At 48.3% G+C, this 12,597-nt stretch overlaps 1 protein-coding gene across 4 annotated transcripts in view; it reads left to right on the top strand.

Moving 5' to 3' along the window:
• Positions 1-12,060, top strand: part of LOC148318904 (netrin receptor UNC5D-like) — a 99,020-nt gene extending 86,960 nt beyond the window's left edge. For 2 of the 4 annotated variants that reach the window (XM_088281476.1, XM_088281473.1), the window contains exons 5-18: positions 1,895-2,096; positions 3,042-3,209; positions 3,296-3,460; positions 3,575-3,619; positions 4,027-4,227; positions 5,299-5,430; positions 5,624-5,833; positions 6,714-6,798; positions 7,569-7,740; positions 8,876-9,106; positions 9,344-9,493; positions 9,661-9,846; positions 9,955-10,127; positions 11,453-12,060. In XM_088281476.1, the coding sequence (XP_088137602.1) occupies positions 1,895-2,096; positions 3,042-3,209; positions 3,296-3,460; positions 3,575-3,619; positions 4,027-4,227; positions 5,299-5,430; positions 5,624-5,833; positions 6,714-6,798; positions 7,569-7,740; positions 8,876-9,106; positions 9,344-9,493; positions 9,661-9,846; positions 9,955-10,127; positions 11,453-11,648 (2,316 nt within the window). In that variant the 3' untranslated portion in view covers positions 11,649-12,060. The remainder of the gene's footprint in view (positions 1-1,894; positions 2,097-3,041; positions 3,210-3,295; positions 3,461-3,574; positions 3,620-4,026; positions 4,228-5,298; positions 5,431-5,623; positions 5,834-6,713; positions 6,799-7,568; positions 7,741-8,875; positions 9,107-9,343; positions 9,494-9,660; positions 9,847-9,954; positions 10,128-11,452) is intronic. The other 2 variants (XM_088281474.1, XM_088281475.1) reach the window with 2 other exon arrangements.
• Positions 12,061-12,597: the final 537 nt, after the last annotated feature.

Below are 12,597 nucleotides of genomic sequence, written 5' to 3'. Positions count from 1 at the left end.
CCCGACAAATCTATGCTAATGCTAACCGCTAGCCCAGTAAGGTACAAGGAAATATGTCAATTGACTCCAAACATGATTCCAATGTGTACAGCTCGCTCTCGAGTAGCTGCGTGACCTCAATTGCTAAAAGCGGCAGTCAGGGGTGCGTGAGCGACCAATGGAAGTACGTAACCTTTTCAACCTCACCTCATGAAAAATGAAAAAAAATCAAAATAAAAAGAGCGAAGAGAAGCTTCCCAAATGTGGACACGAGCTATTTCCTGCTGCTGGTGGGATTGACTTGATTTAATGGATTATTTATTTGCACTCTGCTCTTTGTCGCGTAGCGCTAACGTGCTGCATTGCTACAATTCGCTACGAGGCTCTACTCCATCAATTCACAAGAAAGCGCACACACATGCTAACACGCGCAAAAAGGAAATGAATGCATGCTAACACCAACTAGCACACCAACAGCCATTACGTGCGTCAAGAAGCACACTTGAGCTGTTGCACCTCTCTAAAATTTCAATACTACAAATGCTCACATTCAGTTCGCCGTCTTCAGTGACAGACATACGGGAACTTTAGGTGTCTCTGGGATGAGCAATGGACTCCAGGTAGCTCTCTGAGCATTATCGACGATATTAGAATCTATTTAAAAGCAACTTCTTTTTTTTTTTTTTTATGTGAAAAAGTCAGACATTCTCGCAGTAATAAATAATGAATGAGAAAAGTAATAGCCTGGCTGCTCTGAAAAGACACGTCTTGTCCTTTGGATGCATATGAGTCCTCTGAGCATAATTGCCGACATTAGCTGCCGATATTAGCTGCCGCTTAAATGTGTGTGTGTGTGTATATATATATATTCATATGTGGCAAAGGCTGTTGACCTTCGTCTCCATGGCAACGCTCAGCATAATGTGCTTTTTTTTTTTTGATTTTATTTTATTTTTTGTAAATGACCGAGTCTCGTCAACATTAGAACGCTGCCCTCACCATAATTGTGTGGGTCGAACAATAACCGAATAGCGCACGCTTGGCGTCACGAAACTTGATTACACCGCCAGGCGTAAAGTCAGCAGAGACAAAAGTGTCGGACGAATACGGCAGAGCGAGCGACGCAGTCCACCAGCAGAGGCGCTAAATTACTGAACCGGAGAGTGTTTAAAAAAAAAAAAAAAGTCAATCTCTCGTGATGACGTGATTCCTGATTTATTGATTGCCCGGTGTTCTGTTATTTTCCGCCTTTCAACTCGGGTTTCTTAGAAAGAGCAAAGCAATCACGGAGTTTGTTGGCTGCTGTGCTAATCCCTCAGCGACTGGACGTCAAATACACACGGCGTGCTCGGGCACACACCGACACACACACACGCGCCGGTGTACAAACATGCGGCGTTCCCAGCGGGACAGAGTTATTAATCCTCAAATAGAGCGGCGTGAATCAGAGAGTGCTCCCCGCGGATGAAAAGCTCCTGACATCAATGTCAATTTACAGCAGCGCTCAAGCGCGGAGACCAGCATCCTCGGTGTGTCCTTCATCAAGGTTCGAGCTCGCCACCATCTTGATGCTTTTCTCAAATGCGAAAACTCGCCAAATTTGGCGGGATTGCTCATCCTGGGGAAAATCCACACATGGCTGCGGTTGAGCGTGCAAAGGCCAAAAATTGTTTAGGTGGCGCCCTCTGGAACATTTTGAAGACAGTTGCATATAGCAACATGAATTTTTCATAGGCCCACAAAAAAACGCCCATGGCCAGAAAGGCACGGGAAGTTTGCCATTTTGGTTTGAGTCGCGCATTTTTCAACATTTCTGACAAATATCAGATGCTAAATTTGCGAGGATTTGAGTTTTGGCCGTGACGTGTGAAGTACGGCAGCAACATTTAATTTAGTCTGCTTTTGTTATCTTGAGGTGGAATGGCTGAAAAACGACGAGCTTTTGAGCGTTGGCGGCGGCGACGGCGACGACGGCGGCGGCGGCGGCGCAGACGCCAAAGGAGACCACCGTCTGGTGATCCCTCAGGCGCACCTCTCCGATTCCGGAAACTACACCTGTGTCGCCAGCAACATCGTGGCCAAGCGGCGCAGCTCCACAGCTGCCGTCGTCGTCTTTGGTGAGCTAATAAAAAAACCTTAACTGTGCTTTTTTTTTTTTTTTTTTTTAAGATTTGTTTGCAAGTAATTTGTGTTTGTGTGATTTAGTCGATAGAGAGAGGCCGTGGAGCCACCGCAGGAATTAATCCGCTATTTTTTATTTGTTGTTTTTGTTTTTTTTGGCAAAGGCCCATCAGTCATTCATTTCCATAACGTTGATGATGGCCCAACGTCTCGTTCTTCCCGTCTGATGACAGCCAATGAGCTGACGTGTCACTTTGGTGGCCGCAAATCACGGACAAACGTGACAGTCGCCGCCTTTGATCATTATCGTTGTCTTCCCGATGAACTCTCGGGACATTGAGACGGCATTTTTACTGCAGCTTTTTTACAGCCTCGCGCTTATATCAATTTTTTGGGGGATGCGTCTTTCTGTGTGTGTTTTTACTGAACAACTACACACAACAGTCGAGGTAAACAAATGTGACATCAATCATTCCGTATCATTTCATTTGGTCTCGATTGACTTCCCCCGATGGTGTTTATTTGTAGTAGCAGCTAACTGACACAATATCTAATGTCTATATTCTGTACTGTCTATATCAGCTGTATGCAAACTACGGCCCGGGGGCCACATGCGGCCCATTAAACGTTTTAATCTGGCCCGCCAAAATTGAAAAAAATTAAATAAACCTTGTTCATGTTTTATTGTCTAAATACTCAATATTTTTGTTGCAATGCTTTTCTGCATTTTTATTAAAAATTAAATGCATTTTTTTTTTCTCCGATGAAATGAGGTTACCAAAACACTCGATCCATCTGCTCCCGGTCCGGCCCCTCTGCCAAATTTTAGAACCCATTCTGGCCCACCAATCAAGAAGTTTGCCCACCCCTGGTCGATATTCCGCATATTGAATGTTTGTTTCTTTTATGGAATCATGTTTTAAATCCTTCCTGTATTCTAGTGAATGGCGGCTGGTCATCATGGAGCGATTGGTCCCCGTGCAATGTGCGTTGCGGTCGCGGCGTTCAGAAGCGCTCGCGCACGTGCACCAACCCGGCGCCGCTCAACGGCGGCTCCTTCTGCCACGGCGCCTCGGTGCAGAAGAGCGCCTGCAATTCGCCATGTCCGGGTAAGCAAGCCGGGACGCCACGTCGACAGCGATGCAGCGTTAGCTTAGCATGAACGCTCATGTCGTCGTGATTGTGATCGGGCCAGTGGACGGCGGCTGGGGCGCGTGGACGGAGTGGTCGGCGTGCAGTGGCGACTGCGAGAGGAGGCGCAGCCGCGAGTGCACGGCGCCCGAACCCAAGCACGGCGGGCGTCTGTGTGACGGCGTCGCTCTGGCCACTGACAACTGCACGGGAGGCCTCTGCACACAAAGTGAGATTATTATTACAAATTTCTTTTTAAAAATTATATTCAGAGGGATGTTAACAGCCGCTGCAATCGAATCGTTTGGGATCTCTACACATGATCATCTCACAAAAGATGTTGATGTGTTTTCAGATGGAAAATTGCTGCGTGACGCCAAACCACAAGGTGAAATTTTTTTTTATGTGTCATATTTTGTTCTTGGGGGCGCTGGAAATAAAAGTTCCAAGAACAACAAGTTCCAGTGAGTTTCGGTGGAAATGGCGCTTGAGAGTCTTTGTTGTGACTTCCCACTTTGTCTTCGGCTTTGTTAGTTTGTCCCAAACTTTGCAAGCCCTCAATTAACCTGCCAGTGGAAGAAATGTTAATGAGCTTTCTTTATTTTTCCCATTTTGCGTTGCGTCCTGCTTAGAGGATTTCTCCCAATGTCCCTCTTGGATCTTGTTATCTTTGCGGAGCAAGCCAGCAGCCCGATGAGAAGTGCTCGCTGCTTGGACGCCCCCCCCCCCCCCCCACTCATCAGCGTGTTACGTCGGAAAGAACTTGTTGGTGAAAGTCGCTGTTGTGTTTTTGAGGTGTGGTGGAGAGCGGCGTCGGCGGCGGGGGCGACGTGGCGCTCTACTCCGGCTTGGCGGCCGGCGTGGCCACAGTGGCGCTGCTGATCGTGGGCGTCACCATGTACCGACGCAGCCGCAGCGACTTCGGCGTGGACGTCATCGACTCGTCCGCCATCGCCGGCGGTTTCCAGTCCTTCAACTTCAAGACGTCGCGACAAGGTGACACCGCTTTGGACGTACGATACATAAACAGAAACAGAAACATTTGCATATCCATAATATTAGCATATTACACTGCAATTAACATGAAGAAGGCAACGATTTAAAGGCATGACTTTCCGAGTGTGTGCGTATGAGTGTGCTGTACCGAAAGTGCGTATGAATCATGTATGCGCCCGTCTGAATAATTCATTAATGGTATTTAATGTTTTATCGTACGTGTGTGTGATACTTAATGTCAATTTGTTTTGCAAGGTTTGCATTACAGGTCACGTTTGTCGTGATGCGACAGCAAGATGGCAGCGGGAGGCGTGAAGGGGTGCAGTTGGGCGCTGTTACCTCCTCACCTCACCGAATTATTTACGTCATCCATTCTGCTCTGCATAGTTACTCCGTTACTCTTAGCCGTTACCCCGTTGGCCGAATAGCAGCCTGTGGCAACTCCGTTTCTGGTTTATCCACATAAATGACGTACGGCAGTTGTTATGTTCACCAGATAATTACACGTAGTTACCCAGAGTTACTCGCTTTCTCTGAGGAGTGGCTCAGTTTCTCAACTTACTCAAATCAGTTACTTGTTTTAGCGATCTACTTACTCAGATTCGCAACTTATTTACACTTTAAGTTACTTTTAGTTTGTCATTTTCTCGTAGTCGGTGTATCGGTACTCATTAGCTACTCATTTACTCACTGAAGTTACTCACAGTTGCTTTTACTCGCCATTGATTAACTGCAACAGGTTAGTCTGGAGTACTCCTACCAGCGTCTCAATTATGGTTTTCAAAGTTTGGTACACGAAGTAATTGAGCCTCTCATTGTCCCAAATGAGTTACTTGTAGTTACTCCAACTAGTTGTAACTTACTTGTATTAACTCATGTCTGCCTTTCATTTACCCAATTCAGTTACTGGTAGTAGTGATTGACTCTTAATTATTCGTAATAGCTTTATCTTCCTGTGTTCCTCATTAGAAGATTAAAAGAATAATATATGAGTGATAGTAATTCATTGCAAATACTTAGTTACTCACAGGAGGTACTTGAATGAATGAACGCTGAAATGACTTTCCACAGGCAACCCTCTGCTGATCCACTCGTCGCTGCAGCCCGACCTGAGCGTGTCTCGCACGTACACCAGTCCCATGTGCTTCCACGACGCCATGGACAAGGAGCTCCTGGACCCTCTGCCCGATCTCAAGGTCAAAGGTCAGCCCCTCTCTTTCCGCGACACATTTTCTTAAATAAGTTACTCATGAGTACTCCGTTACTGGAAATAAGTTACTTGTAGTTACTCTCTTCCTCATTCTTCCCACAAGTCAGGTGGTGCATTGTGGAGCAGGGTGTCCATTTTGACAGATCATGCGCGCGCATGTGTGTGTGTGCGCGCGTGTGTCCGCAGGGATCACAGAGGGTCCCGACTTCCACCCTCAGACGTTCCCGCGGGGCCTGTCCCCGGACTACCGAGGCGTCGCGGTGGGCGCCACGTTAGGCCGAGGAGAGAGGAACCTCTTTGGCCCCCAGGGGGTGCCGGCGCCCGTCGTCAGGCCACGGCACAAAGCCACGGCCGTGTTGGGGCACGCGGGGGGACGCCTGGTGGTGCCAAACACAGGTGCACTTAATTATTTATTACAGGAAGGAAGAGACAAAGACTTCCTTCTTTTCTCCTTATTTCCTAATTTTCCCATTCGTTCATTCTGTCCTCCTTTTATTCATTTTTTCCTTCTTTCCTCCATCTTTTCTCCTGCTTTCTTTCTTGTCTCCTTCAATCCTCTTTTCCTTCCCCTTCCTGCTTCTTTCCTCCCTCGCTCCTTCTTTGTACCTTCTTTCATTGGCCTTCCTATTCCTTTAATCCTCCTTCTCGTCTTACTTTCCTCCTCCTTCCTTCATGCCTTCGTCTTTCTGGCTTCATTACCCTTTCTTTCCTCCTTTTGGTATTCTTCGTGTTCTTTCTTCCCTCCCAAATCCCTTCTTTTATCTCTGTTGTTTCCTCCTTTTCTTCTTTCCTCCTTCTCTGTCTTTTCCTTCTTGTATCCCCTTTCTTTGCTCCTTCTTTCCATCCTCCAGGCCAAACCCAAAAAAAGAAAAATCACAGGAAACGCTTAGTGAGCAAGGCGGGCGTGCAGGCAGGCGCATTTCGGCAATGTTTGACCTTGTCGTTATTGGCCCAAAGCAAGAATGAGAAAATGTCATCCATCCAGCAAGAACATTCATTTTTCATTCACTCCACAGATGAAGGCCGACAGCTTTGGCCTTCTTGTGATCACCTCAGTCAGCCTCCACCGTCCTTAAACGCACACAAACACCTTGAACGGCGGGAATATGCGGAAAACCGCAATAAGAATTCCTTAGAAATGGAAAAATTTTATTTTTATGGAAATCTAAAAAAAAGAAAAATTGAGGAGGCGAATCCATTGGAAAATTCAAGTGTAATAAAACTAATTATCGACGTTGTAGCTCAGGTGTGCTAATGGCGTCGACGTTGTGCGCAGGCGTGAGTCTGCTGGTGCCCGTCGGGGGGATCGCTCAGGACACCACGTGGCAGACAACGGTCATCGTCAACCAGGAAGACAGCAGGTGAGCGTGCCGTTAGTTGGTAATCGGTCGTTTCGTTGGTTAGGTCGCCGCTATTTTTGTGAGCCGGTCCGTCAGTTAGTTTTTTCATCATAAAAACTAACTTATAGTTCGACATCCAGACCAAATTTCATCCAAGGGTGCTTTGAAGGTTATAGTTAACCCAGCTGACTGTTGGCACCTCTGGCGTCAGCCGCCGCTGAGCCTCGGCTCTCCGCTCATCTGTGCTACTTCTGCGCTGGGCGGCACTGTGCAGCGATGTGATAAGACGCATGCAGTTTGCCGCTTAAGGAAGCTGCCCGAGTCGCAGCACCGAGCTGTCAATCAACCGCTATCAGCCCAAAGGCGGGGAAAGTCCGGCCGGACAGAGAAATGGGATTTTCTTTCTTTCCTTGTCACCGGAATGAGACTTCCCGGCTCACTTTCACATGCTCAAGAGCCTCGTATATTTTAGTCACGACTCCGAGGCGCCTGCTGTCATGTGACACGCTCGTACTGGCGAGAAAATGATCTATTCCAATTGGCCGAATGACGGAATGATATTCCGCTGACATTATCGGGCAACACTGTTTCGTCTTTGTGTCAAAACAAGAAATGGAAGGAACGAAGGTTCACAGAAAATGAGGTCTTTAGTTGATTGGTTTTGAAGGTGAGTCAGTTTGCTAACTCGCGAATCATAATCGTTCGGTCTCGGTGGAGGTCTGCCCTCGACTCTGTCACATTGCAGTTGTCAAATCTTGATCCAACTCACGTCGCGACGTGTACGCTCGCAGCTCGGCGTTGGGCGAAGGATCCGAGATCTTCCTAAGTCCCGCCGTCACGTACGGCCCGCCGGGGCTGGAGCTGTCGTGCCCCGTGGTCCTGACCGTGGCGCACTGCGCTGAGGCGGCCGCCGACCACTGGATCACACGACTCAAGAGGCAGACGCAGGACCGCAAGTGGGAGGTCAGTCGTCCAAATCCTCCATCACGACACCCTCTGGTTTCGACACCGTCCATCTCAGCAAGGGTTGGCGGAAGGTCGAATATTTTTCAGATGATCTGCATCGGGTGAACGAGATCACATTTTTGGAAAAAGTGACCAAATAATCCTGAGGGCCAACGAGAACGCGAGACATTTAACAGCAGATACTTACGATCAAGTGACTCTGACTGAAAATATGATAAGCACATTCTTAGTCGCATCACCTTCCACCTTGACGCCCTCCTTGTGCACACACTCATCCATCTCAACATCCTCTTTCTTGACATTCTCCACCTTGACACCTTTCGTCTCCACATCCTCGAATACCAACACCCTCCCTCTCGATACCTTCCACCTTGACACTTTCTATCCGTCTGTATGGCGGATGTATCGGCGATGCTCTTTTCCTGCTGTAGTGACCTCATGCAGGGAGGAAGGATTGAGGAGGGATTGCGGGGGCGCCTTTGAGCCGGGTTGACACATACAAAAGAAAAGCGCGTGGCACCGCCGTTATCGTCGGGAGAGCGGCGCGTCGGGATTCTGACCGCTGTGAGATAACGAGAAAAGATGTCTGATATCGCCAAAGATTTCATCTGAATTAGCGTTGCCAACACGACTGGAGGTCTCCGTCGCCCATTAAAACTCCTCCAGAGAGTCGAGTCTCCTGCTGCACATTTTATTCTGCAACTTTAAGATGCCTTGCTGACTACAAGATGGAGATTTAGCATTATCTTTGTTTTGTGTGAGGTGGCGACTGTCATGAAAAACTAGCAAGAGGAGATTGTTCATTTGAGATTGTTTATTTTTTTTACTTTGTGAGTTGTTGCGAGCACTATGATTATTTCTGCTGCACAAAATGTCATTTTCATGAAAAACCAAAAAGTCCATTCTGCCTCCACTTTCACCACAAGGCGACCCAATAAAATCTGAAAAGCTCACATTTTTGCTGAACTCATCGTTTTCTTATATCAGTGATACTCATCCAATCCCATTTTCATTCTCGCTCCCCGAAATTGAAGTTATTGTCCTAAAGTCCGATTGGCGACAGTTCGACACGCGCTGAAAACCCGCATGTGGGCTCACCGGCGGCGTGGCTTCTCTGTGCGTTTCCTGACAGGAAGTGACGTGCGTGCAGGAGGAGTGCCCTTCCTGCTATTGCCTGTTGGAGGCGCAGCGCTGTCACGTGCTGCTGGAGCGGCCCGGTCGCTACGCCCTGGTGGGCGAGCCGCTGCGGCCGGATGCCGCCAAACGCCTGCGACTGGCCACCTTCGGAAGCCCCGACAGCGCCAACCCCACGGGCTTCATCCTCAGGGTCTACTGCGTGGACGACACGCCGCACGCTTTCCAGGTTTTCTTCTATTTTGCCATCATGTATAACGAGCAAAGGAGCTATCCTCCATGCCGGTGCAACCTCAATTTTTTTTTTTACTTTTTGGATTATTTCTTGTTCTTACGTTTACGTTCTATAGTACAATGTGGCTCTCATCATCAACAACTGTTCGGCGGAGTGACCAAGCGTGCCTTGGATTTTATTTAATTTTACTTTATCGACTTCTGACGTTTCTACTCCCTCTGGCGCCCTCAGGAGGTGACGGCGGGTGAACGCGTCCGAGGCGGGTGCCTGCTGGAGGAGCCCAAAGTGTTGTCATTCCGCGGGAACGCTCTCAGCCTGCAGGTGAACATCCAGGACGTCCCGCAGATGTTGTGGAACATCAAGCCTTTCACCGCCTGCCAGGTAAACTCGTTGAATTCTATTTTGCTACGTGGATTCTTTGACAGCGTTGAATTCATTTCTTTTGTGTCAGGTGGAGGTTTTCAAGAATGGCTGACACTCTTTCTTCTATTTCTCCTCCTCCTCCTCCTGGTTATCCTGCTTGTCCTCTTCTTCCTCCACCTCTGCAGGAGTTCTCCTTCAGCCAGGTGTGGTGGGGCAAACAGCGCGCCCTGCAGTGTGCCTTCTCCCTGGAGCGTAACAGCGCCTCCTCGTCCTCCTCTTTCTCCTCATCTCCCCTCTCGTGTAAGATCAGCGTGCGTCAGGTTCAAGGTGAAGAGCAAATCCTGCAGATCTACACGACAGTACAGCCCGAGGTGAGACCGGAAGCAATTGTATGTTTGCGCGTCAACGATTCATTTCATGTACTCGGCGTGAAGTGAATGAGTTAATTGCTTTTAATTGTTTTTTTCCCTTCCTGGCAGAACCCAAAGGTGCCGGTCCCGTTCTCTTCTGAGTCCGACTGTTCCATCACCTCCCAGGCGGGATCGCGGGCCTTCAAGATCCCCCTCTCCATCCGCCAGAGAATCAGTGCCACATTTGACGGCGCCAAGGGCAAGGACTGGTGCCTCTTAGCCAAGAAGCTGCACGTGGACAGGTGGGAAATCTCTCATTTAAATTCTGAGTGGAACCCTACGTGGGGGCAAAAGCAGAATTTCCGAAATGCATATTTAGTATGTGGGTTGCAGGCGGCTGGTCGGGACTAATCTGCCATCAGCCACCAAAGCCTCCAGTCGCGCCCACGCTGCTGATTTCATTATAGATGCGCAGGCGTTCGGGAAAGCAGGCGAGACAGCGTTCCGGTTGGCATGCCAGATTCTGATCGGGAAGGTCTCGGACCGTTGGGAACCTTGACCGCTTTCTCCTTACCAGTGTGAACGCTGAATGATTCCCCATGACCTCGGCGGTGGGAAATCTGGCGCAAACTAGTCAGACAGAAGATTCTGGAGTCCCTTGGCTTTGTTAAGATGATTCATGCAATTATTTCAGCAAATATTTGCAGACGGTCACTGGGAGGGACAAGGAGGATCACCTGGAGGCAGTCAGGGGACAAATTTCCCTGATCCAACTGTGATGAAACACTGCCCCCTAGTGGATTTGACATGCACTGCCACTCTACAGAAAGACTATGGACCTCTTTGGATTCTCCTTTTTACATTGATATATAATTTCCTTCTCTAGAAGTACTTGGAGGATAGGATTGTTCAAATTCTACAAACGCTCAGGAAAAGTGCCTGGATGCAACCTATAACCCCCCTTTAGCAAATGTCCCCCACAATTCTTCAGACTTTAAAGACCTGTTTATCGGATTATTTGAATCAGGTGTGTTGCAGCAGGGAGAGATGGCAAACAGGTCGGACAGCAGCCCACGAGGAACAGGATCAAACACCTCTGCCATAGGCGGATTGACAGGGTGGCAAGGGGTGTGGCTGCTGCCACCCTTGGCAAATTCCTTCATCCCCAGTTTTCACCCCGGGCTGTTGACAAAGAATCAATCTATACTAAATTAAAAAATGTTATTATAAATGACCACCACCAAACATTCACACCCAGCCATACACCAGTTTGAGTTTGAGCCTTGCCAAGGACACGACACAGATTATTTTTTGTGCACATCACTTGGCGTAGTGCTTTATCACTCACGAGGGAGTACATAAAAAAAATCAGATTTAACACCAAAAAAAATCTGAATTGGCCAACACGTCCTGCAGTGTGAACGTAGCACATATGACAGCCCATATCTGCTCATTTTCTATGCAGCGTTTCGTTTTCAGGGTCACAACTAAACAATTCCATTTCCCGAGTTTGTGCTGCAGCGCCCCCCAGTGATCGCTCGATTTCTGCATCTTGATATCTCCCCTCAATCTTGGTGATGTGTTGAACCTTTCAAGTTGTTGACAATTTTTTTTTCTCTCTCCGCAGGAACCTGGGCTACTTCGCTCACCACGAAAGTCCCGCATCCGTAATTCTGAGCCTGTGGGAGGCGCAGCAGCAGGACTCTGCCGATTTGGACTCCCTGGCCAATGCGCTGGAGGAGATCGGCCGGGTGCAGTCGCCCGCAGGGGGGTCGGGCAACGATACGCGGGGTTCCCTAAACTCGGTGAGGACTGCCGATTGAAGTCCCGGACGACCGCATGGACGCTGAGGAGCAGACACGAGCAGGGACTTCCTGGAATAATCCGGAAGCTTCTTTCTGACGAGAACAAACGTCGAGGTGAGGTTTGTGTTGTCGAGAGGGACGGACAACAAGCATCCATCTTGGAGAGAGGACTTCCTTTCCCTCTTCCTGTGGGCGCGCCAAACATTTAGTGTGACGTCATGTTGTCATTTTTTTGCTTTTGCGTCGTGTCTTTAATTGTGCGAAAAGTGGAGGTCATAACAAATGCAAAAATGTTGGAGACTTGAAACGTGCTAAGAAAACGAGTTAGCATGAGGAAGATTTTTTTGCGCAACACCCTCTGAAGAGTCGGTACCTCGGACCACAATCTGGTCCACTCGCTCCTAACAGAATAAAGTGGCTTTGTGTCCAACTTTGTGTCGGCCTCTCTTCTGACTGTCCGTACAAATTGTCTCCTTTAGTGTGGACACACAGCGTTTTGAACCTGAGCAGGAGCCAAACCCAACGAGACGAATGCTAATTTTGTGACAAAGATCCTCCCTGGTTAGCAGAACCTCAGGTAGCAAGAGGTTAGTTTTGCAGAAAAAAAAAATCACTGTTTAAACGCTGACAAATAACTGGTTGCAAGTAATAAATCTAGCAGAGCCACATCGAGGCAAAGGCCCGCCGAAACGCGGTCGCATTCGCCATTTGGGTGCAACAGCACAAAGCAGAGAGAAGGTGCGCTGACGCTACTTTTGCCTGAAAATGCGCACAGGCTACTACAAGGTGAGCTCTGGAAGTTACCCAATGCAAATTAAAAGTGAACATGTGTACCGTATTTTCCGGACTATAAATCGCTACTTTTTTCCCACGATTTTGAACCATGCGACTAAAACAAGGGTGCAACTTTTCTCTGGATTTTTCATTCACCACTAGGGGCGCTCTATGTTTTAGAAAATACGGGAAA

Source organism: Idiotropiscis lumnitzeri, chromosome 18 (assembly GCF_059441095.1).
Source record: "Idiotropiscis lumnitzeri isolate Australia: NSW breed Sydney's pygmy pipehorse chromosome 18, RoL_Ilum_1.0, whole genome shotgun sequence".
Taxonomy (NCBI): Eukaryota; Metazoa; Chordata; class Actinopteri; order Syngnathiformes; family Syngnathidae; genus Idiotropiscis; species Idiotropiscis lumnitzeri.
This window is presented reverse-complemented; position numbering and strand designations above follow the sequence as displayed.